Below are 26625 nucleotides of genomic sequence, written 5' to 3'. Positions count from 1 at the left end.
GCAGTTTTCAGATGAAGAAATCAAAGCTATCTCTAACTATATGAAAAAAATGCTCTAAATCATTACTGATTAGAAAAAGGCAAATTAAAACAACTATGAGATATCATCTCACATCTATCAGATTGGTTAATATGACAGAAAAGGAAAGTGACAAATGTTGGAGGGGATATGGAAAAATAAGGACACTAATACACTGTTGGTGGAGTTATGAAATGATTCAACCATCCTGGAGAGCAAATTGGAACTATGTCCAAAGGGCTATAAAACCTTGCATACCCTTTGACCCAGCAAAACCACTACTAGGTCTATAATCCAAAGAGATCAAAGAAAAAGGAAAAGGACCTACATATACAAATATATTTATAGCAGTTCTTTCTGCAATGCCAAACAATTAGGAATTGAGGTGATGCCCCACCAATTGAGGAATAGCTGAACAATTTGTGGTATATAATTTGAGATAAGAGTACTATGGTTGGGGCAGCTAGGTGGTGCAGTGGATAGAGTTCTGGCCCTGGAGTCAGAAGGACCTGAGTTCAAATCTGGTCTCAGACCAGAGACTTGGCACTAACTAACTCTGTAACCCTGGGCAAGTCACTTAACCCTAACTGCCTCACCAAAAAAAAAAAAAAAAGAGTACTATGGTGCTATAAGAAATGATGAGCAGGATGCTTTCATAAAAACCTAGAAGACTTACATGAACTGATACAAAGTGCAATGAGCAGAAACAGAAACAGTAACAGCAATATTGTACAATGATCAACTGTGAATAACTTAGCTATTCTTAGCAACACAAAGATCTAAGATAATTCCAAAGGAATTATGATGAAAAATGTTATCCTTCTCCACAGAAAAAAAAAAATGACAGAGTATGAATGTAGATTGAAGCATACTTTTTTTTTACCCTCTTCATTATTCTTGGTTTTCTGGTCTATATTTTCTTTTGCAATATGGCTAATGTTTTGCATGACTGCACATGTATAATCTATATCAAATTGCTTGCCTGCTGAGGGAAGGGGCAGGGAAGGGCAGGAGATAATTTAGAACTCAAAATTTTAAAAAACAAATGTTAAAAATTTTTATTTAATGCAATTGAGAAAAAAAAATAAAAATTAAGTGTAAAAAAAGTGAATCAACCCAACTGAATTATCTTTATTAAATATCTCACTAGAATGGCAAAAATATTGAAAAATTGTAAAAATGTATTGTTGGTAACATTGTGTCAGAATGGGCATTTTAATATGTCATTCAGTGGCTATCAACTGGTAGAAACATTCTGGAGACCAAGATGACAAAATGTACTTTCCACACAGTGATCCCATTGCTGACATTATCTCACAGAACATTTTTAAAAAGGGTGTGGAGGGAGACAAAGGACTTATCTGTACAGAAATATTTATAATCATTCTATCTGTAATAACAAAAAATAGGATATAAACTTTTCTTGTAATTGGAGATAAACTATTTATGTTAACATAATGGAATACATCCCACAAAAATGATAAATATCAAACATAAATAAGTATGGAAATAAAAGGTGATGCAAACAGAAAGCAGTAGAATCACAATGTACAACTTGACTACAAGAAAAAAAAAAGGAAGAAAAGGAAGAAAGAAACAAAAAAAGAAGAAAAGACAAGTTAGAGGTCTCAGAATTTTAGACAAGCCTAAAAGATGTGCAGCACAAATTTTTTTTTTTGCTTTTCTTTTTGTTCATTAAATTACTTCTACCTTGTTATTTAAGATTTTATTCCTCATTTGGCTTATTTGTTTCTTGTTGAGAGTTATTATCTTTTTAATACAAAAATTAAGTCTTTATGCTAGGGCTTCTCCTTAAGTGTTTCCCCAAATACCTAACCAGTAACTTTCCACACAAGGGAATTGAGCATGGGATTTTTCAGTCAACAATTCGCTCATTCAACAAACACAAGCTAAGTAACTATCACGCAGAAGGTACAATAGATGGAGAAGATAAATAGATCCTACCTCTATAGAACTTAGAGCCTAGTTAGAAACTCAGAACACACACATATTAAAAAACTGAAAAACAATTCAAGACAACAAAAATGATAAAAGAATTCAGTATTAGATCAAAAGCACTGCTGCAGAGGGAGACTGTGCAGAAGGTGGGTCTTGAGCTGTCTGTTAAAGGAAAGGTAGGATTTGGATAGCTGGAGCAGCACAGGAATGGGAGGCCAGCATTCTCTCAAGTACGATCCACTGCAATGTTTTTCTAGCTTTCTGATCGGTTAAATAAGATATACAGCTTTAAAGTGGAGAATGACAGGTCTGTCTTGCTTTCTTGCTAATAAGATCAATCAATATTCTTCTCTTACACTTGAGCTAGATGTCCCACAGCACCTCAAACTCAACATACTCCAAATATAACTCATTACTTCCACCTAAACACACTCCCTTCCAAATTTCCCTATTTCTATCAAAAGTGCCACCAACCTTCCAACCATCCAGGTTCAAAACCTTGGAGCTATCCTTGCTAGCCTAACTCCACATAGCTAATAAGCTGCAAATCCTGTTGTCTCTACCTCTATGACATATATTGCATCTTTCCTCTTCTCTCCACTCTCATGGCCATCACTCTAGTTCAGGCCTTCATCAGCTCTTACAAAATTATTTACAAAAGCCTCCTGAATGGTCTCCTAGCCTCAAGTCTTTCCCCACACAGCTGCCAAAGATTTTCCTAAGTGCAGGTCTGACTATGTCACTCTCCTACTTAATAAATTCTAATGGCTCCCCATTCCATCTAGGATGCAATACAGGCTTTCCATCCTTATTACATACCTCTTCACACACACTTCAGGCCAGCCAAACTAACCTTCTTACTCATCCTCACATAAGGTATTCCATCTCTTACTTCCGTTCCTGGGCTGCACTCTCTTCTCACCTCCATCTGTCTCTTTGAACCCCTCATTTCCTTCAAAGAACAGCTAAAGTACCAACTTCTACAGCACATGAAGCCTTTCCTAAGCCCAACTTCTAGTACCTTCCCCCTAAAATTACACTTTCTCTCTTTTGTCTGTACCTACATATGTATATGTTATATCCTCTAATGGCATGTAAGCTCCTTGGGAAGAGGGATAATTTCATTTTTGTGTCTGTATCTCTAACACCTAGCAATAGTGCCTGGCATACAGGTGGCATTTAATGAATGTATGTTGATGGACTGATAGATAATTAAAAGTCCCCATATTCCTATAAACCTTGAAAACATTTTGCACATGTATCTAGCACTGGTATTTAAGGAATAGAGGGACTTTTAAAAAATGGCAAACAAAAGCTATACAACTGAAAAGCAGAATACTTTCTTCCCGCTTACCTGTAACAGACACTTTATTCTTTCTCCAGGAGTCATGATTCCTGTTGTGAACACACCAGATAACATCCCAGCTGCAAACAGCTGGGGATAACTAGAGTGGAAAAAACAAGAGTAGTAAAGAGCCAGTGATTAACTACACAGGATGTAGGAAATTCCAGAAATGAGGCAGCTTTATACCCAAACATCTGTACTTTACAAAGCTGCAAAGGGTATTTGGAGGACCCATAATTGCAAAGTTAGAAGGCTGAGGTTTTGGTTTTGGTTTGTTTTTGTCTTGCTTTTCCAGGGCCCAAGGTCCAAGGAAGCTAAAGTGTTAAGAAGGTTTTGCACCACTGTGGCCTTCCATACCAAAAAGAGTGGGAGGTCTGGGTTAAGAAGTAATCTTGGCTCATTTCCTAATGGACATTAAATATGGATACAAGCTGTCTTTTGAGGGTCACCAAGGAACTGAGAACACTCTGCCCTCCAAGTCTGAACAGTTTAGCACTGAGGGTGTGTGGAATGAATAATGGCTGTCTCACATTATCAGGAAGGAGGTAGATGGAGCTGAACCAGTCTTTAATTCTGCAAAACTGCCTGCCCACCTTTAGCACACAATGGCATCTCCAGGTTTGCTTTGTCTACGGCCAAAATATTGGTAATAACATAGTAACAACAACTGACGTGCTTTAAGGTTAAAAAAGTGCTTTACATAGTTTATCTTGTTTGATGTCATAACTTTGGCAAATCAATTTAATAGGTATCATTAACCCCATTTTATAGATGGAGAAATAGAAGCTCAGAGAAGCCTTGGTCACAAAACCACCACATAAGGGTGGGAAGCAAGAGTTGAACCCCAGGACTCTTTTCATCCCAAGTCTAGTCTTTTCCCACTATGTCACTGCCTTTCCAGTAGCGGCTTTTTGGTGACTTCCTGTCTGGCTCAGTTTCCATTCCTATTCAGACCAACCTTTGAGCCTGGTTAGTAGGAACAAGGAACAGAGCTGAAGTTGGTTACATTACAACAAGAGCTATAGTAGCTTGAGAAATACTTCTGAAAAACTCCTTTGCTTGGCCACAGTGAGCCTGACGGATTGTATAACCAGAAGAATCTGATGCAAATGGTATCCACAGCTGGCACAACAGTTGGGTAGCAGTAGCTCTCCATCCCTATTTGAAATGGGGATTTTCAATTTAGGGATTAGAGATTAGGGATTCAGCAACAATGGACTGAGCTTCTAAACTCTTTCTCTACCTTCTCCCCTCCGCCCACTTCAGAATAAGCTCTATATCACAGAAAATTGTATAACTCTAGTTAACCTGCTGAAGCTTGGACCCATGGCTACTGAGTCACAGTCTGATCTTTACACAGGAAGGTAGGAATAAAGCTAAGAGGAAGCAAATTCCTAGAATCTGGGAATGGTGTATGCCTACCTAGAAGAATGGTAGGGAATTCAGTGGCTTACGTGGTGACGACAAGAGGGAGGAAAGGAAATGTCTTGCTTACAAAGGGAGGACCAATGGAACTACATGAAGCACACAGTATGGAGAGGAAAAATGTGCCTTTCCTAAGTAAGGTGACATGTTGATCATTGTGATAATGAGGCTAACTAGGTTCCTACTAGCCTACCACCAGAGCAAGTAGATAATGGAGTCCAGGGACAACCACCAAGACTGAAGCTCTTTGCATCCCTTACCTTCCACTCTGATATAAGAAGAGTAAGACACAAAGGGTGTGATTCAAATAATTTTCATTGGTCCTATGGAAATCACTCATTACTTTACAGTACTCACTGCCTATGTCCAATGAACAGCATACTTACCCATCCCACCCTGAGCAAAAATATGAAAATGACCAATCAGAATTCTACATCCAGTAGCACCAGAATCCTAAGCCTGGTACTCTGGCTGGCATGGCCTGCCTCAAACTGATCCTGCATCTTTTAACTATAAATACTCCAGAGGTTATGAATGTTTGTGAAAGACACTGATGTTCAGTAGAGTGTGTTCAGTAGAGGGTGACAAGGATAGTAAAGGGGCTTAGGATCACGCCAAATTAGGAGCAGTTCAAAGAAGTTGTGGGGTTTAGCCTAACAAAAAAAAAAAGGGATTCTTCTAGTACCTGAAGGACTATCACATGGAAGAGGGATAAGGCTTGTTCTGATTGGCCTCAATGGGAAGAACTGGAAGGCACAGGTAGAAGTTACAAAAAGAAAATTGAGGCTAGAGGTCAGGAAAATGTTCCTAACATGTAATGTTATTCAAAAATGGAATAGACTGCCTCAGGCTCCCCCTCATGGAAGTCTCCAGCCAAAAGTTGGATGGATGATTAGGTATGCTAGAGCAGATTTTTCTACAAGAGATAGGTTGGAACAGATGTCCAGTGAAGTCCCTTCCAACTCTGAGATAGGCAAGTCTGAGACCTATTAGGAGAGAGTGGCTACAGACCATCAGTGAGAGATTCACACTCAAGTGTATTTACTGCCAATCCTGGTGTTTAGCCTCGCTAATACCCTAATTGAAGTCCCCTTACTGACCAAACCCTTGCCCATTCAGAAATCTTGTATGCATAATTCCTCCCATAGACCCCAGAGGCCAAATGCTTCTGCCTTTATTCACCTTTGCTTCCTGATATCTGTTTCTGGGCAAGCAGAGCCCATAAAGGGTGGCTCCACCTTCCTGTCTACTCTGTTCAACACATCTAATTTCCATTTTAGGAAGCAAGTGTTGATAGAGTCAAGTGAGGAAACAATTTTTAGTTGCTTATATACCTGAGTTATTGCTCAAGTGCTGCAAGACCACAGACTCAAGTCTCCCACATCTCTCTAAATTCACTACTGCCTTTGTGTATCACCCTCTAACGATATCAATCAGCAGATGCTATTGACCTCTGAGCTGCAGAAGGGCAGGCAGGGATAGTGTCTTCTCTAAGTGCTGTACTTCTCCCAGTGCATGATTCGGTACAAAGTGGGCACTCAGAAATGGAAAGATGAAGGGATGGATACAATATAAAAGGACAGACTCCTGAGGCCAAAGCAGACTTTGTGCCCTTTGGCCCCAGAACTCACAGAGTGCTGTAAGTATCCCTTACAGATGTACTTTGGGGCTGAAATCTTGGGACACCTGTGGCTTCCTCTGGAAAATCAGTCCTAAGTAACTTATGCACATTACTCTTGAAAAAGTAAAAAGGATTCTACTGAGCCAAACAGATGTGAGAGCAGGTACCGGTTGTAGGACTCAAATGTCCAATGATAATAACCAAGGTTGCCAGGTTCTTTTGCTTGTGCTCATCTGAGGAGGGGACTGAGTCTTATCTCTGACTGGGATCCATAGTCCAGCTGGCCTTTTGCTAAGGATCATGGCCAGAGATCTGAAAGGAGATCCTGCTGGTGCCAGAGCCAGATGCCTAGCAGGGAGCCCCACAGTGACAGATGTGGGTTGTCAGAGGGAATCCAGCATTCCTTACTGCCATCTGCTCCCTACTACTGCCACAGAAGACAGAGCATCAGGGCTGGCTACCCTTTTGGGGAGGGATTAATATTTTAAATAGGAGTTAACAATAAAGCTTACATATGCCTTCTAGCTTTAAAATATTTCTTTTAACTATGCTTTACAGCATCTTAGGAAACATATTTGTTAGAATGAACTGGAAGCAAGAATGGCTCAGTCAGCTTTGAAATCTTATTGACTTGGTCACTGACTCATGCTGAACTTCACTTTCCAAAAAGATGGAAAACAAGGCTGACCTATCTCATCCATATGTAGAAATTGTTAAAACATATATGAGCATGGCATAGAGAAAGAATAAAAGCATCCCTTTCTTCCTCACTAGTTCACAAGCTGGGAGGCAGGACAATAAAGAACACTCACCTTTGGTTCCAAGAATAAAGATCATGGAACCACAGGACTTAACATATGAAAAGATCCTTAGAGCTCATCTAATAATTGTCAACTTTTTTGAGTTTAAGAACACAATTTTTTAAAGTCAAAAAATTTTGTATTTTAATATATATTAGAGTAGCTGGACTATTAATACATTGATCAAGAAATATATAATGACAAAATGAATAATGATGATGATGATGATGATGATGATAATGATAATAACAGGCAGTATAGTATACTAGAATTGGAGTCAGGAAAGCCTGGGTTCAAATATGGCTTTTGCCACTTACTAGCCAGGTGACCATGAGCAAACCACTCAACATTTCTGACACTCATTCAATTCAAAAATCCTATCATCAGTTACAGACAAGTTGAAATCTTTTAAGTTCTCATACTGACAAAAATCACAGGCCCTTCATATATCTACTTAATAATAAAGTTATGTTGCCATAGCAGTTTAAAGTTGGCAAAAGTGTTTTCCTCATAATAGCTGTGCAAGGTAGTTTGTACAAAATGTCCACTTTACAAATGAGAAAACTGAGCCTCAAAAGGTAAAGTGATTTATCTACTATTACAGTGCTTCTAAGTAGCTGAGTGGTGATTTGAATCCAGGTCTCTTAACTCTAAGTCTCACACTCTATTCCCTAAGCCACCAAATGAAAAAGCTTGGCACACATAAAGATTTGTAGAACTTTGGACCAAAGTTTGGAAACCACTGCATCCAGTCTAACCCCCTCATTTTATAGAGGAAAAAAATGAGAGCCAGAGAGGTGAAGGGACTTGCACAAGATCGCACATGCAGTGAGTAGCACAGCAAAGCCACTCAAACAACTCAGGTCTTCACAGACCACATCAGTATTCTTCCCACTACACCATGCTGCCTCCAGACAGACTTTCCAAATCACCTTCCCTCCTTACCCATGAACCTATCCAGAGACTGCCCTGGGGACAAACTATGACCGTCAGTGAGGTGTCTTTTACTGGTGGATTATTCTGTGGCTAAGTGTGAACACTGCCCCACTGTACTAACTCTCCTCTGCAAAAGAAGGCAGGAGATACATAATCTTGAACTTTATTACACAAGATCTGTTTTTAGCCTGGACTCTTTCCCATTAATGAAACAAGGCAGTATATGTAAAATACATCATTTAAAAACAAACAGCCAACAAATGACTATGTCCCACCCTGCCGTGGTTCTTCTTCAACACAGGGTCTAATACAGTGGGCCTGAAGAACTTACTTCAATACATCATCTGGGTGCTTCTGTTGTAGTCTCTTCCCCAACCCAAAGCCAAAGAAGCAGACAGCAAACATGGGCGTGACACCCACAAGAGGAGCAGCCATTCCTCGGTAAAGGCCTCGAATACCCTGAAAGACAATGTGCAAACAGGCATTTTAGCTTCTAGACTGAGAATGAGAAGGGACCTCTGAGTAGGTCATCTAGGCCAACTTCCTCATCTTCTGGATGAGAAAACTGAGGCTAACTGGGGTCATATGATTTGCCCAAGGTCACACAAATAGTAAATGGCAGAACCATGATTTGGATTCAGGGTCTCAACTCCCACATCTGGCACTCATTCCACTGTACGATACATTTTCATGAGAAAAGTTTCTTGAAGAGGAAAATGAAAGACCACATCCTTTAACTTTCCACTTTTTCCTTCACCAGACATCCTGGCAAAGAGGGCAAAGAACAAGAATCTGACAGGCCCAGTTTCTGTTCTGCTACGCAGTACGACATTCTTCCAGTTGAGCCCTCCAGCACAGGTGCTGACTTGGCAGCCAAAAAAGTGAACGTGATCCTAGCTGTATTAATAGAAAGAGAGTTTCAAGAGGGAGGGAGGAAGGGAAGAAGGGGATAAGCATTGCTGTGTTCTGCTGTTCTGTGATATGGTCAGAGCATTATCCGTCCACTTTGGAATGGCACATTTTAGGAATGGCACTGACAAACGGGAGTATATACAGTGAAAGGAGAACAGGATGGTGAGGGAACTAGAAACCATGCCATGAAGGTAGTTTGGGACAAGGAAGCGGCCTTCAAGTACCTGAAGGCCAGAATCACATGGAAGGGGGACTCTCCTTGACTCTGGAGGGTAGAACTCAGAGGAATGGGTAGAAGTTACAAGGAGGGAGATTTTAGTTTGACTTGCGAAAAGTCTCCTTAATAATCAGTGCTATCCAAAGAATAGAATGGAGAGTTTCAGTAAGTGGTGAGCTCCCCATTATGAGGTTTTCAAGCAGTGGCTAGATGATCACTCGTTCATTGACAGGCAACCTTTGACCTGAGCTCTGAAGACAGCTAGGGATAACAAGAGGTAGAGGTGATAAAGGTAAGTATGCAAGGCATGGAAGCCGGCATGTACAAAGACACGACGGTCAGAAATGAAATGCTGTCCAATAGGCAATCCTGTCTAAGAGTGCAGAACTAGCTAGGGCATAGAGCATGTTCAGGAACGCTCTGACGGGTAAGACAGGCTCTACAACTTTACTTGCCTCCACTATGGCCAAACTAGTCACATGCCCTCATCACCACCTATTTGGACAATTGTAAGAGCTTCCTAGTCAATCTTCCCAATTCTACTTTATATTTCCAATCCATCTTTCATGCCACTGACAATACATCTTTTCCAAATATGGGTTTATTCATGTTACTCAACTTCTCGAAACCTTTCAGTGACTCCACATTGCCTAGAATATAAAGTTCTTTATTTTTCTTGTTGTTGTTTTTTGGTTCTGGTTTTTGTTGTTGTTGTTGTTTTTTTTTTTTTTTTGGCGAGAAGGAAGGTCTATGCTCTCTTTTGCAAGATGGCTAATTTGGAAATAGATTTTGCTTGATTGTACATTTATAATCTGTATCAAAGTGCTTGCCTTCTCAAGGAAGGGAGAGAAGAGGGAAGGAGTAAAGAAATTTGAAACTCAAAAATTATAAAAAACAAACATTAAAATTGTTTTTACATATAACTGAGGGAAAAAAATTGAAACATTCATAAAAAAAAAAAAAGAAAGTTTAAATCCCTTTGCCTGGCATGAAACCCCTCCACAAAGTAGTCTTTCTGGCCTTACTTCCCACTTCTCCCCTCCAGCCAAACTCTTCTCTGCCCTCTGAACACAGACCCTGTGCTTTCTTGCCCCAGGGCCTTTACTCAAAGTGCTCCTGTGCCTGCCAAATTGTCCTCCACAGGGACTTGACTCATGCTTCTCCCTCTGTCTGCTGAACTCCTCATCCCTGCTCAACTCCATTGTTCCTTCATAAGGAAGCCTTTCCTGATTCCCTCTAGATGATGATCTTCCCCAGGATTTCATAAAGCACTTTATTTGGTAACTCTGTAATGCACTTTTCATGTAACAGCAATGGTAGGAATGGTGTGTGTCCCAGTCTTCTGTGTTTCTATTTCATCCTCCTACTGGAATATTAGCACCAAAAGGGCAGGGACTGAATATCATATACATTTCGTATCTTCCTAGAACAAAGTACCTATAAGAATGACCAGTACTCAGAAAGTAATCAATAAATCCTTATTGAATGACCTTATGAAAGAACAAATAAAGGAATGTTAACCCACTTGGCTTAATTAGAAATTGTAATTAGGGCTGAATTTAATTATATATTTATATTTGTTTGTCCCATACACATATGGATTTGTCAGCTACACATAAAGGATTTCAAAACATTATGTTTTTAGATATGGAAAAAGTTGGATGCCCTTTTATTAAAGTCTCACAAAAACCCTGTGAATAAATGATTGTTAATTAAATGGTTGGCAAGATAGGGATGATCATGTCTTTTTTGTTTTTTTTTCCAGGCATACAGAACCAAGGATCACACAGATAGTAAGCATCACACAGATAGTAAGTGTCAGTGTCTGAGGCTGGATTTGAACTCAGGTCCTCTGAACTCCAAGGCCTATGCTCTATCCACTGCACCACATAGCTGCCCCTTGTCTTCTTGACAGACAAATAAACCAAAGCCCCTGAAAGTCCAACTTATCCAATGTCACCTTAAAGCTTGGAAGCACAATCCAGAACTCTGAACCCTAGCCAAAAGAGTAAGACTACTTCATGAGAGCTCCTGGAAGGATGGAATTGAGTTTGCTGTCTTTGATTTATAAGGTACAGTGTGAGGCATCTCTGTACATACAACAAATACTAGCTGATGATCTTCAAAGGATCTCCTTTGGGTCAAGTTTGCAGGAGCTATTTTTGCACTATCCCTGTCCCTCTTCTGGTTCAAATGATACACAGTCATTTCAGGAACTGCAGTGGCCTTTGAAACTCTGTGGCAACCATCAACAGGCTCTGCAAATAGCAACAGTGGATTATATCTTGGTCACTTCAACCCCACCCCATACAAGGAGCACCTCTGAATAGGAAGGGCACCTACATTTATTGGTATCCTTATATGGTTCCCTTCCCAGATGCACTTTCCCTTCCAGACCCCACTGTGACAATGAGCCCCTCCTACTCCCTACTTCTCGAGAACTAATCTTTCCAACCCACTCTCAAACCAACTAAGTCAATCACTGCTAAATGTGTTGCTTTTTCTTCCATCTAAATCATAGTCACTTTTCAGTGCCTACCAAAACCAGTCAATACCAGTCAATAATTTATTTATTTATGAGATTTTGAAGGGTAACTGGAAAGAGAAAACTTCTTAGTGAGAACTGGACAAACAAGTCTCTTCCTTTCAGGAGGAGGAGAAAAGGAGTTACTCAGTAGATCCTTATAAAATCCCAACTGTTACAATGAGCCAGGCAATAAATGTATCTTCCAATCATTTCCTCAACCTTAAGTGAATCTGAAAAACCTAAGACACGACTGTGACACTTAACTAACTACAAACTGGCTCAGTGTCTACTTCAAGGTGTTTGAGCCAATCTCTAGTATTTTTAAGAAAAGTGAACTTATGTGTAATTATAATAACCCACCTTGGCCCCAGAAAAGAAATGAGGAAATGCACCTCCCTCCTCTTTTGCTGGAAAGGTAAAGAACTATGGATGTGGATGCAGATAGTGTCTTTCTTCTGCAAAGCACCATCTTGGGGGTGGGGGGAAGGAAAGAAGGAAAGGAGAAAGGAAAAAAAAAGAAATTTACATAACTTTGTTGTATATTTGGAGGGAATAGCAAATTGTAAAGCAGTTTCGTATGCAATCATCTTTCTTTATGGTACTGTGTTACAGAAATGCTTGTTTTGCTCTATGAATTAAAAATAAAATAAATTAAAAAAAAAAAAAACTATGGATATGGGATGCTGCATATATCGTCCCAAGTAACGTGTAAGGTAACGTGTTCCTTAAACTGTTTTTTTTTTTCACCTTTGTTAACACAGGAGGGATCACTGTTGGGGGCAGCACGGGTGAAAGAGCCAGAATCAAGAGTTGGAGAAGGTAGACAGGAGGGGGTGGGGAATACCTGTTGGGAGGGAAAACAACCAGCTCATTCTCCTACAGACTTGATAAACAACTTTAAAGAGTGGTCATGAAAGGATAATTTAAATGCAAGCATAAAAGCCTTTCTCCCTCTCTAATCTTGGTTTGAGGCCAGTCTTGATCTAACTACCCATAAAAGGGAGTTATTTTGTAAGATCTGCTCATACATACAAAACAATGGCTAGATTGGTCAGTGATAAAGACACAAAAAGAAGAGTAGGAGTACTATAGACATCCCACTGTGTGACACATAATAAAAGACTATGCTTGCCTAAAGGAGGTCGTGGAAGGACTCTTACCTCTCCAAAAAGTGTCTTTTTGAAACAGTCAAAGGTCCCAGAGTAGAGGGGAGCTTGTCCCAGCTGGCTCGTCGGCTGAGTCTGTAGCCTTACCTGTAAAAAACAAGTTAAAATGCAGTTAACTCTCATTTATTCAGAGCTGACTGCCTGATAAGAGGATTTTACACTTTCTCTTATCTTCTTTCTTCTTACTGACAAACTTTCTCTATATGGAAGTGACATCTAACACTTTCATTTTCTCAAAATACATTATTCTCCCCAGCCTCTTGAATTTTGACTTTCATTTCTACAACTCTACTGAAAATGTACACCAGAAAGTCCTACTAACTTTCTTCTTAAAAAATCCAATCTTTTCTCTATCCTTGTCCAGTTCGATCTTCTGCCACATTCCAGACAGCAAGCCATTATAATCCATTCTTGAAACTTTCTACTGGGTTTTCCTAACACCCATTCTGGCATTTCTTCTGCCTTCCTGTCATATTCTTTCACCCATCCTCTTTCTGTAGGTCTTCCTAAAAGAGCAGTCCTTGGCTTTCTGCTTCACTGATACCCTCACAGAACTCATCTACTCATAGCAATCCTCCATAACAGAAGGCAAATGAGCCAGGATAATGACATGGACTAAGAAAAACGTACCTGTCTCTTATAAGAAAAGCAAATGAGAATAAAAGATCAAGTAAATTTAATTAATAAGGACTGTTTTCCTCTTCATAGAGAACAGGTTCTACTCTGTTCTGTTCTGCTTAGTCAAATTACCCATTCTTTGTTTGTTAGCACTTTTCATAAGGAATTCAATTCAACCAGCATTGATTAAGCACATATTCTGAGTCAGACACAGTGCCAGGTCCTAGGGATTAAATAAAATAAAACCAATCAGCCTCTGTCCTCAAGAAACTTACATCGTAGTGGGGTAGCAACATGTCCACAGATGATACAAAATATATAGAAAGTAATTTAGCGGGAGGGAACACTAACACCTAGGTGGCCTTTAAGAGAGACAGGGGTTCCAAGAGACTCCCAACTATATGTCCAGGTCAAGTCTCTTCTGAGCCCCAGTCATACCCAGTGACTACCTCAAACATGTCCAAAATAAAATGCATTTGCTTTTCCCCAATACCCATCCTTCTTTAAAACGTCTTTATTCTTTCTAGTCACGCAGATACACAATCTCAATGTCATCCTTGAATTCTTATTCTCCCTCACCCCACATATTCAATCATTTGCCAAGTCTTGCTATTTCTGCCTCCACAACACATCTCAGTGCATGTTTGATTAGGCCACTCCTCTAATTCAATAAATGCCTGTGACTCCCTACTATGTGTAGGGGTCAAAATTCCTACAGCATTTAAAGCTCTTTATAGGGTCACTTCATCCAACATTTCTAGCCTCATTATACACTAGTCTCAGCGAAGCCCATCCACCTCCTGACTTTCCCTCTTACAGGGCACCCACTTCACCTTCCTTCACCACACCTTTGCACCTGCTGTCCTTATGGGCTGGAATGTACTTTCTCCATACCTCTGACTCTGAAAATGCTTCATTTCCTTTAAAACTCAGTTTAAGCACCACCTTCTAGTGAACAGTCCCTTAATCCACCTGCTTACTAACTGCCTTCTCTCCCAAATTACATTGTATCTTAAGTGTACATGTTGCGTCCCAACAATTGAAGTCCGAGGTGATTTATCTTTTGTTTCTGTAACCCCAGCACCCGGCACCAAAGCAAGTTTTTAATAAATGCTTCATTGATTTATGGATTTTACCATTATGGATCTGTGACCTCATCTGTATGAGTGCTCCACCAATCACAATGGAACAGTACAATGTAGAGAAAGGAGAGCCAGACTGAGCACCAGGAGAGATGCAAGTTCAAATTCCATACTGGATGAGTGACTTTAACTCTGAGTTTTAGTTTTCTCATCTGTAAAATGGTGTTGGTAGTAACAATCTCAATTTTCCCAGGAATGTTCCAAGAATGAAATATTACGCATAGTACTTTGCAAACCCTGCAGTACTATATCAACGTCAGCCTTTTTATTTTCATATATACCTCCTCATACTGTGATTCTCATTTGTTTCTTTCTGTAAATTCTATAGAAAGGACCCACTTAAACACCTTCCTCTGTGTCTATATGTATTTCATGAGTATCAGGCCAGCACTCAAGCTATGCATGCCTCATTCTGGCAACCACTCTTTTTCTGGTTGGCCATGTCTTCAAGGATGTTTTTTAAGCCGTTTCTTACACTCAGGTTATTGTTGGTAATGTGCCGCCTTCTGCTTATGCCCACTTACAAGGAGACTTCCCACCACTCTTCCGTTTTGATTACTTTTAGATCCTGGCTCTAAGATCTCAGATCTCACATTCTCAGTCATAGGATATCAAAGGGAGACCCGTGATAATTAAAATATGGATTATATACAGTGTCAACAAACTATATTATACTATTCTACCTTTCATTATTATCCATATACAGGCCTTATCTCCTCTACCGGATGCCCTTAAGGGCAGTAATTACTTGCTTCTAGATCTTCCCTGTCCCCTCACTTCTCACACTCCTCAACAGCTAGCATTGTTGAACATTGTGCCTCAAAGGCTATACCCAAGGAATTCAAACTCTGTTCCATCTGATTTGCATCTGGAACCTTCCATGTATGTTGTTTTCCCCATGAGAACTTGAGCTCCTTGGGAGCAGATTCTTACACTTTTCTAATAGTATCCCAAGTACACTTAGCATAGGCTTTATAAGCACTTAATAAATGCTTCATTCATTCAGTTCGATCATCTAGTCAAAGGTGTTGGCCTACTTAACAGAAACAAGGTGGTATAATGATAAGAGGTCTGGACTTGGATTATAAAGACCTGAATTCAAATCCTGGTTCTGCCGCTTATAAGCTATGTAACTATAACAAGTAACTCAACTCCTTGGCCCTCAGTTTCTTTATCTTAAAATCAGAATAATATTCTCCAATAGATAAATGATGAAATGATACAGATAGTAAGTTCTCAAAAGAAGAAATAAAAGCTATGAACAACCATAACAAAAATGTTCCAAATTACTACTAAGGAAAAAAAAAACTAATTAAAAGAAATCTGAGTTCACCTCATACCCATCAGATTGATAAAGATCACAAAAATGAAAAATGACAATCACTGTCAGGACTGTGGGAGGAAAGATACACCAATGTACTGCCAGTGGAGCTATGAAATAATTCAACTATTCTAGAAGGTAATTTGGAACCATAACCAAAAAGTTACTAATCAGAGCATACTGTGCCCAAGTGAAACCTCTACTATGTATAGACTCCAAGGAGAATAATCCATATGTGCAAAAACATTTGTAGCATCATTCTTTTATTGTAGCAAAGAATCAGAAACAAAGTAGATACAAATCAACTGGGAAAAGCTTAAATAATGTTATATAATGACATATTATTGTCATGTAAGAAATGAGAAAAGGGATGAATTCACAGAAACCTGAGAAGACTTGTATCAACTAGTGTAGTATGTGAAGTGAGCAGAAAAAAGACAATATACAGAATGACTATATCATAAGACCTCTAATTATGATTATTGCTAATAATGGCAGCCAGCATTTACAATGTACTTTAAGGTTTGCAAATCACTTTATATGTTATCTAATCTGATGTTGACAACAATCACATGAGGTGGGTGCTGATTATTATCCCCATTCTACAGATAAAGAAACTGAGGCTGAGAGAGGTTAAGTGACTTTCTCAAGGTCACATAGCTAGTTAAGTACAGCACTTCATGCTTAGGTTTTCTGGAATCGAAGTCTAACACAAACACTGTGCCACCCAGCTGCCTCAAAAAGGATAGTATTTATATAGCTCTTTTGATGTTTGCAGAGCACTTTGCATGTTACCTCATTTGACCCTCACAACAATCCTGTGATGGAGGTACTAACATTATTCCCATATTACAGATGAGGAAACAGGTTGAGAGGTTCAGTGACTTGCCCAGGGTCACACAGCTAATGAGTATCTGAGGCCGGATTCCAATTCAGTTCTTCCTAACTCTAAGTCTAATATTCCACCCACTGTCCCACCCAAATACCTCAGTGCAATGACCAATTATGACTCCAAAAGACTGAGGACAGAACTGGCTTCTTACTCTTGGCAGAGAAGTAACAACTAGAGGTGCAGAATGATACCTATGACTTCAGACGTGGCCAATGTATGGCTTATCTGTTATAAGGGAGGGCTTTTTGAGGGGGAAGAGGAAGAGGAGAAGGGGAAGATTAAAGGGGATTAGTGATATCAATGGCACACTTTAAAAATGCATAGAAAAGAACAGAAGGAAGTTCAGAAAGGGACAGAGATAAGCAAAGAACTGTTGGTTCTTTTGTGTTAAATTTATCTTTACTTTAAAAGCAAACCAAGTTGTATATGATACACAGTTTTCATATAGTTTTCTTTTTCTGTTCTTTATATATGAAAATGTTTGCACTTGTCAAGTTCATAACAGGAACAAAATAAAAAAGAGAGAGACTCATAACTCTTGTGTATCCTGTGGCCTGGGATTCCAAACTCTGGGATTATAGAATGAGGTTTGATGGCTGGGGGAGTGAGGGAAGGGTACCACAAAGCTATGGCTCAAGTTTGTACCTACAGCTTCACCTACGAACCTCAGAATAGAAGTGATGTCAGGTCTCTACAGGTATTGGTAAAAGGGCCCTCCACCCCTGCGTACACACCCAGGTAACAATCTGAGATAGAAGACAATCTTTATTTCACTCCAGAGAAAATATAAATCCTATGGCAACTCTATAAAGTAGTTAGTACAAGGGTAGATTGTATAACCAGGGACACTTAAACAAGGTTAAAAATTAAAAGAAGAAGCATCTGTTTTAGACTTTATGTTGGGGCAAACCAACATATAAAGGATTCACATTAGCCTATAAAAGTTCATAAAATTCTTCTCCCTCTCCAGTGAATCCTATCTTTCCTCCTCAATATACAGACCTATATAGTTCTCCAAATATATAGCACCACCCTGTGGTTTGGACAATCAGAGAAGAGAGACAAATTTAAAGTTGCTAGAGTGAACTCCTAACTGTCCTTACTGTATTAATAGATTAGGGCAATCAATTAACAAAAGTAATTTGGGGTTCAGGAACTCTTGCTCCTTTAATGTTGTCATTTCTTAGGCTGGGAGGTTGTCTAATAGTCCCTCCACAGTTACCATCGCTAGGGTCGGGGCACCATTGGGGACCAAGCCAACAAATGTGCAAAAGGGAAACCCATAGGTTCCTTACTGTATCCTTCTTAAGATCCCCCCACTCCAACCAGGGAAGTGATCACCAGGGGATATTCCATCAACCAGAAAAGCATAATGGAAGTTCCAAACAAAGGCCTCATCTTTTAATCTTGTTAAGGGGCTCCAGATTACTCATAGTCACATCATTTCTATTTGTACTAATATTAATTAGTTTCTTCACAAGGTCACTGTGAAGAAAGAATTTTGAATTCAACAACATTTACTCAGCTTACTTATAAGGCACTGTGCTAAGTCCTGGAGATGCAAAGAAAAAAAAAGAGCTTATATTCAACTGGAGAAACACAACAGGTACACAGATTTTCAATCAACAAGCATTTATGAAGTGAGTGCCATGTGCCATGCACTGTGCTAGGCCCTAGGGATATAAATTTTAAAATGAGACAGACCCTACCCTCAAGGAGCTTACATTATACACTACCTATTCACAAATCAATATGTTACAATATATACAAAATAAATTATAGTGGAGGAAGGGCATAAAACTAACAACTGGGGAAATTGGGCAAGTTGTCATCAAGGTGGCACCTGAGCTCAGCCTTGAACAGGGCTGAGGCCGAGGTGAAGAGGAGGCACATTCTAGGAATGAGGGGCAGCCTGGGCAGACCCAAAGAATGGAAGGATGCATAGGGGATCAGCAAGAAGTCCTATTTGACTGAATAGTAGAGTGTATGAGGGGCATTACTGTGTAATTAATCAGATGGAAAAGAGACTGGAGCCAGAATGCAAAGGGCTTTAAATGCTAGGAGTTTATTTTGTCCTAATAGCACTATGGAGCTCAGAAACTTCTGGAAGTTAGGAGTGACATGGTCAGACTTATGCTTTAGGAATATCAATTTGGCAGCTGTGTAGAAAATGGATTACAGAAGGGAAACCCTGCAAGCCATATCTTCTCCACTCCAACCACTATCTCTCCTCCTTCCCACAGGTAATCTGAATTGTCTTTGGGGTTCTTGGTCCTAGCAAGTGAGCTCTTGCCTTACCCTGCTAGGGCTCAATTCTCCACTTTATGCCATTCATTCTCTTCGCAGACTCAGATTATTCCTTCAACTTTCTCCCTGGTACCATGGTACATGTACCACATCTGTGGGACCATTGGTCAATCTTGATGGGCCTAAGCCACATTCAGAGCAACTCTACTCCATGCTACCACTCACCGACCCCATCCTACCCCTTTCCAGTTCCCTTTTAAATACTGTCTTCCTCCACCAGAATGTAACCTCCTTGAGGATAGGGACTGTCTTGTTGCTTGGATTTGTATCTCCAGCACTTAGCACAGTGCCTCATGAACAGTAAAAGCTTAATCATTGGTAGCTCAAGCCTGTAATCCCCACTAGTGGGAAGGCTGACGCTGCTGGATCACATATCACCCATATGATCAGCCCCCAGGGAGGAGGAATGGGTCTGAACAGGTAGTCTACTGAGGGGCAAACAAGCCAAGGTCAGAAACAGAGCAGGTAAAACTCCAAAGCTCACAAGTAATGGAATTAGGCCCATGAATGACCCATGTACTTTCAGCCTGGGTGAGATAGGGAGCCTTAGCCTCAAAATTCATATAAATAGATGAAAATGCTTTATCTGTCTATCTAACTAATGAGACATAAGGTTGGAAAGGAAACCATTAAGGAAGGCCTTAAATGCCAGGCTGAGTAGCTTGCATTTTATCTTATAGACAATAAGAAGAGCCCAGAAGGCTTTTGAGCAGAGAAGGAACATGGTAAGAGCTGTTCTGGAAAGATGATTTTGGCAGCTATATGGAGGAATGGATTGGAAAAGGAAGCCCTGGAGAGAGGGAAACCAAAGAAGCAGTTACTACAATAATCCAAGCAAGAGGTAATGATGGTGGTATGTGAGAAAGGGATCAAAAGATATTTCAAAAATAGGCAGCAGGGACAGAACCAGCAGATAAGGGAGGGGATGACAAATGGGGCACTCTCCCAGGGGACACAGGAAGGGATAGGGGATGAAAGGCCTAAGTGGATGGCATTATCCTTGACAAAAAAGGGGCAATTATTCCTTAGAAACTAGTGCAAAGTGGAAAGGAAAGGACGGGTACTGACACAGAGTTTTGAGGTGTAGGGGAAATGAGGAAACTCCTGACAGCTGGCCTTCACTTTCTCAGTAAAGAAGGAAGCAATATCTTCTCCTGAGAAAGGGAAGAGGATTGTGAGGGACTCAAGAAAAGATGCTATGGAGAGGGAAATAGAGCCAATTATGAAAGAGTAAGAGGATTACAACCAATTTTGGTATGGGGAACAAATAATGAAACTTATTTCCCTCTTCTGAAGAGGCAGAGAACTACGTGTGGGAAATCCTGTATACACTGTGAGAGGTGGTTCAGGATAGTTTCCCATGGAGCAGAGGTACCATATCAGAAAATGTCTGTGGAATAAAAAACAAAAGCCAACCATGAAAAATAACATTTAAAATTAAGAGACTGCCCTGTGGCAGTGAAGATCCAGTCTGAATTCATAGTGGCTCCAGCTGACACAGTTGTGTGCTGTCAGAGAGCTGGTATAGGAATGGGTGATGGTGAGATCTAAGTGACCATCATCTCCATGGGTAGCTAAGATACAGCAAAGATGTGGAGGAGCTGAGTCTGATGAACTAGAGAGTGAAATCATCATGTATACTGATGTTCCTAAGTATGAAGTGAGAGGGAGAGGTGAACTGGAAGATGGTGAGGTAGGTATTAAAGCTGGAGAAAAGAGGGAGAATGATCTGCAAGCTGGTATATTATGGCAAGAAGAATCTAGAAGAGTGATATGGAAGGATGGAAAGGAGAAAAAGTTAATAGAGTGACATTGGCAGAAGGAGGATGTAGAAATGGTAATGGGAGGGCAAGGTACAGTTTGATTTCTCCTGGTTCTGAGTGTCAGGATATATGAGAGAGGGAACAGACAACATTAGAGAGAGTAGCCAAGGATATGGTATCTTCTGGAGAAGAAGCAGCTAAGTGGTATAGTGGATAGACAGTCTGGCCTGGAATCAGGAAGACCTTAGTTCAAATCCAGCCTCAGCCTCTTATTAGCTGTGTGACCCTAGGCAATTCACTAACTTAACCTCTGTCTATCTCAGTTTCTTCATCTATGAAATGAGGGTAACAATAGCTTCTGCCTTCTAGGGTTGCTGTGAGGATCAAATAAAATCACAATTGTAAAGCACACAATGCCTGGCACGTATTAAGCACTACGTAAATGTTAGCTATTACTATTAAATATTTATTAAACCCCACTATATGTCAGACACCATGCTAGGTACTAGGAATACAAAGTGGAAAAATAAAACAGTTCCTGACCTAGAGGGGTAGGGAGTAGGGACAGAGACTTAAAATCTTTTAGAAATGTGAGCTATTATCTCAGAGAGTTCCTCAAAAAGGCTGCATATTCTGGCTTCTGTATTTGAACTCATGCTGTTCCCTTATTCATGAAGACTGCCTACTCCCTTGTCTGCCATTCAAACATCTCCCTCACTCTATCAGGTTAAGCTCAGACTTTGTAGAGCCTATCTGGATCACCCCAATCCAGAAGTAATCGATTCATCTTCTGATTTCTTATGGCTGATCATATCTTACTTTGTATCATAATCCTTTATTTCCAGGGCTTATTTTCTCTAAAAGAGTGGAAACTCTAAGAAGGAAAGAATCTTGTTTAAGTCATCTTGGCAAGCCCCTCAGTGCCTACAAAAACACTTTTCAAGAAGGGTGCTGCTCCAACATGACTACTATGGAAGTGTTTTGCATGACTACACATGTATAACCTGTATTAAGTTGCTTGCCTTCTCAATGAGGGTGGGTGGGCAGGGAGGAAGGGAGAGAATTTAGAACCCAAAGTTTTCAAAACATATGTTAAAAATTGTTTTTACATGCAACTGGGATATAAGACATACAGGCAATGGGGCATAGAAACCTATCCTGCCCTATAGGAAAATAGAAAGGGAAGTGGATAAGAGGAGGGGAGGGGGGTGATAGAAGGGAGGGCAGATCAGGGGAAGGGGTATTCAGAATGCATGCCATCTTGGGGTGGGGGGAGGGGAGAGATGGGGAGAAAATTTGGAACTCAAAACCTTGTGGAAGTGAATGTTGAAAACTAAAAATAAATAAATTAATAAGAAAAAAAAACCTAAAAAAAGAAGGGTGTTGCTCAATAAATATTTGTCCTATGAGACAATGACAAGACCTTAAGGCCATCCTTAGGCTCTCTTAGGGAGAGTCCATCCATTGATATTTCAGAAGCATTTTTCCAAAACAAAAAACACTGTCCCCTCAAAAAAACCTGCTGAAACCTGAAATTATATAATCACACTTCATTGTTCTGGCTTAAATCCAACTGAGCTTTACAGGATTTTAAGCTGTAAATACTCTGAGGAAAGGATGCACAATAATCCTTGACTTTGAACTTATTCATATCCTTTCCTGACCAGAGAGCCTGAGGGAGGGGCTGAATAAATTTGATTTCAGATTTCAAAATACCCTAACCCAATCTATGTGTTTTAGCCATGTGCTTAAATCAAAGTTTGGTCCTCCAGCACTGGGTATGAACATTAATTCAATACAACTTGGATCTCTTTTATTCCTGAATCAAAGGTAAGCATCATGAAACATAAAATGAAACAGGGACAGATAGGAGGCAAGGAAACCAATTAGAAAAACAATAAAATACTCTAGGTGAGAAGAAATAAATATCTGACCTAGGGTAACTCCAGTGGTAATAGAAACAAAGGAAGTGATTACATAGATATGGCAGAGGTAGAAATGACAGGATTTGGCAAGTCACTGGCTATGTGAGAAAGAAGTCAGAGATGACTGAGGTCTCAAGTCTGGATGACCAAGAGAATGGTGAAACCATCAACAGAAATAGAGAAGTTAGGAGGGAGGAGAAGCTTTATTTGGGGGGAGGAGGGTGAATGAGGAATGAAGATCAGTTTGGGACCAAATGAGTTTAAAGTACAAGTGTAGCATACAGATGGAAGAATTTGAGAAAAAAAAAAGTAACTTTTTCCAAGTGGCTGGAAAAAGAGCTATAGTTCTAAGGAGAGGTTGAAAGGAAGAAATGGATTTGGGAGCCCTTCAACCTCGGTCATCCTAAACTATTCACTCTCCTCCAACTTAAACATCCAATCAGTTGCTAAGTCTTATGACTTAATGTTTTTTTTTCTCCCTAACCTTATAGAAATGTAAAAAGGAATATTTGTATGTCACGGGAGGACTGGAAAAAAGAACAAGCAAAATTCTTAACACAAAGGAATCAGAGAATGTCAGAGCTGGAAGAAATTGAGAAAATCACCTAGACCATTCCCATTTTTTCCCTCCTCTATTTTGCAGATTGGGAAATAGAGCTATACAAAAATCAAATCCCTTCACCAAAGCAATGTGAAAATATTTATCCCCTAACATGTCCTCATGCCTCTATTCTGTCTCCCCTTAATCCAGTATTTATAGACTGCCTGAACCAATTTTCCCTAAGCACTGATATCACTTCTCACCCAGTAGTCTCTCCCTGGTCTAATCGATCCTTAACACAATGCTAGTCAAGTCCTATGCCAAAAACTTCTCTAGGGACTCCTCCCAATTGCCTATTGGTTAACCAAATTCAAATTCCTTGGTCTGCCATTCAAGGCCTTCCATAACCTGTATTTATCCAACCTTCCAGTTTTATACAGGCTCCATTCAACCTAAGGTCCTCTCTGGTCCTTACTCTCACCCCCTCTGTAGAACAGTCCTCCTTTCCTCTTTGTTGAATTCCTACCTATCCTTTAAAGCCCAACTCAAAAGTTACCTCCACCAGGAAACTTTCTGATCTCATTCATTCTCACTTCTTTGCCTTAAGAACTCACTAAGCACCTTGTTTTACAACTTTGGATCCACTTATTATGAGATATTTCATAGAATAATTATGTGTGCTTGTGTTGAAACTGTAGAGTTCATGAGGGTAAGGTTTATCGTCTCTAAACTTTCTATCTGATTCAGTGTCAAGCACAGTGCTCTAACAGAAGATGTTAAAAAAGTTTGATAAGTGAATTAGCAAATTCAATGGTTTTTATCTTTGCCTTTCTTTGTATCCCCAGCATTTAGCAAGATACCTAGCACAAAGTAAAAGCTTAATAAATGCTTGTGGGTTTGAATTAAACTTCATTTCCTTTCTTAGTTCATTTCTGAGTAGGATTTTAGCAGTCAAACAAGTAGCCAAGCAATGGGATTTACTAACTCTTTGAATTCAGCTCTTTTTGGACTTAGACACCTCCATTTGCCTATCTTCATCCCTCACCTTCAAAGCTACAAAACAGGATTAGCAAGAAAAATAACACAAGACAACACAAAAATGATGCAATGAGTCAAGATTAAAAGAGGCTGGCCTCTCCTAAGCTCAAATTTATGTGAGATGGAGAGTCTTAAAATCACAAGCTACAACACTTCATTAGACTATATTTTGTCTATGGGTAAGGATAAAGGAAAACATTCTTAAAATGGCTCATAAAAGCTTCCAAACACTAGGAGGAAAGCAGACTTTCCTGATCTAATAAAAGGTATTCACCCCTCACTTAATATAATTCTGAGTTCTGTACTCACTATTCTGTATCTGGGATTATTATAGTCTCTTTCCCTATACCTGGAAACCATCAACAACCACAGTATTTTTAGAACAGTGATGTTAAACTCAAATAGAAACAGATCCTGTGAGCCACATGTTGACTAAGAAAAATACAAAATTAACATTACCTATATGGTATTGTATTTTTATTTGTTTTATTAAACAGTTCCCAATTATACTTTCATCTGGTTCAGCCTCACTAGGCCTGAGTTTGGTACCTCTGGTCTAGAACACCAAGATTCTCTAGTGCTATTTATATTTTTGTAAAACCTGTGAGTCTAAGGATCACAACCTCCTACTGCTGTTTCTTCCATTCATTCATCCCACAAATATTTATTATGTGCCCAAAGCTATGTGCATAGTACTATGCTAGATGCTGAGGATGAAAACAAGTTTAGATATGATTCAATCTCTGCTCTCATGAATCTTATAGTATACAGAGAAGTAAGGTACAAGCATAGGTAACCACAATATACATTATATAGCAACATTGTATAACAAGCATAGATAACCACAATATACAAAACATACTCCCAAAGAGTGGGATGAAAGGTATGAATGGGAAGATTTCTATTCACAAGGAGCTTGAGGAAGGTTTCCTAGATGAGGTAGTACTTGAATTGGGCTTGAAAGGACAGATTCAACAGACTAGGAGAGAGAGAGCATTCAAGGGCACAGGGTGGACAAAGGCAGAAAGAGAAAGCTTTGCATTTGGACAGAGCTGAAAAGGGTAGCTCCTTTAGCACACAAAGTTCATGGGTGATAAAGAAAATCCTCCCTAGTGGAAAGTAGAAATCTCCCTAGTGGAAAGGCAGGCATCTTATCTTTAACATCCTTCAAAGGCACACTTCCTTCCATCAAGTTACTTTGTCTTTCTAGCGCCTTAATTCTGCTCCCTTTCTTAACCAGTCCTAATATAGCACTTAATTTTGCATATCTCTAATGTTTGCTGGTGTTCAATACTGTCCAACTCTTCATGACCCCATTTGGGGTTTTCTTGGCAAAGATACTGGAGTGGTTTGCCATTTCCTTCTCCAGCTCATTTTACTGATGAGGAAACCAAGGCAAACAAAGTTAAGTGACTTGCCCATGGTCACACAGCTAGTAAGTGTCTGGGACTAGATTTGAACTCAGAAAGATAAATCTTCCAACACATTACATGATTTCTTCTTTTTTATCCCCTTAAAGAACAGTAAACTCCATGGAGGCGGGGTCTTATCTAAACTTTGCATATACCCTCTCCTCCCCCCCCAACCCTGCACACTTTAGGAATAAATTTCCTTCATCTGTCCACTTACACAGTTGCAGAATACTAAGAACCAATTTCCACTGGGTTCTTATCTGGTCTCCCAAAAATTCACAGAATCTCAGAGCTGGAAGAGGCTTTGGAGCTCATCTAGTCCAATCTCCTCATTTTTACCAAGAAGGAAATTGACAATTCTACCCTTTAGAATCAAGAGTGTGAAGGAACAGATGAAAAGCCTAGAGAGAAAGACTGGGGGTGGGGGAAGAAGATAACCCTGGTAGTCAGTAGGTGAAACGTCTTGTCAAAGGCACACTGCCCCATCATATTCCTTATCAGAACTCCCCAACAACGTGGGTGGGTACGGAGGTCAAAGACTAGTATCTCGATTTTACGGAGGAGGAAAACGAGGCCCTTTAAGTCAGAAGAGAGGCCTTCACTCCCAAGCTGACCACAGGCAACGAACAAGTTATTTCTTCTGGGCCTCAGTTTCCTCATCTGTAGGAAAAGAGGAAGATGCCCCTCCTGGGCTATGCAATGTCAGCCCACTCAGGGGCAGATGCCCAACTGGTCCCGAC

The 26625-nt window shown here is 39.9% G+C and overlaps 1 protein-coding gene across 1 annotated transcript in view; it reads right to left on the bottom strand.

Moving 5' to 3' along the window:
• The window catches only part of SLC25A20 (solute carrier family 25 member 20), a 38222-nt gene that overhangs the window by 11120 nt on the left and 477 nt on the right, over positions 1–26625 (bottom strand). The window contains exons 2-4 of the mRNA XM_027837160.1: positions 12921–13013; positions 8436–8563; positions 3332–3422 (exon numbers count right to left, since the gene is read on the bottom strand). Coding sequence (XP_027692961.1) covers positions 3332–3422; positions 8436–8563; positions 12921–13013 — 312 coding nt within the window. The remainder of the gene's footprint in view (positions 1–3331; positions 3423–8435; positions 8564–12920; positions 13014–26625) is intronic.

This window comes from Vombatus ursinus, unplaced genomic scaffold, assembly GCF_900497805.2.
Source record: "Vombatus ursinus unplaced genomic scaffold, bare-nosed wombat genome assembly UNPS02014820.1, whole genome shotgun sequence".
NCBI lineage: Eukaryota > Metazoa > Chordata > Mammalia > Diprotodontia > Vombatidae > Vombatus > Vombatus ursinus.
The sequence above is the reverse complement of the archived record's forward strand: the minus strand, read 5'-3'. Positions and strand labels throughout refer to the sequence as shown.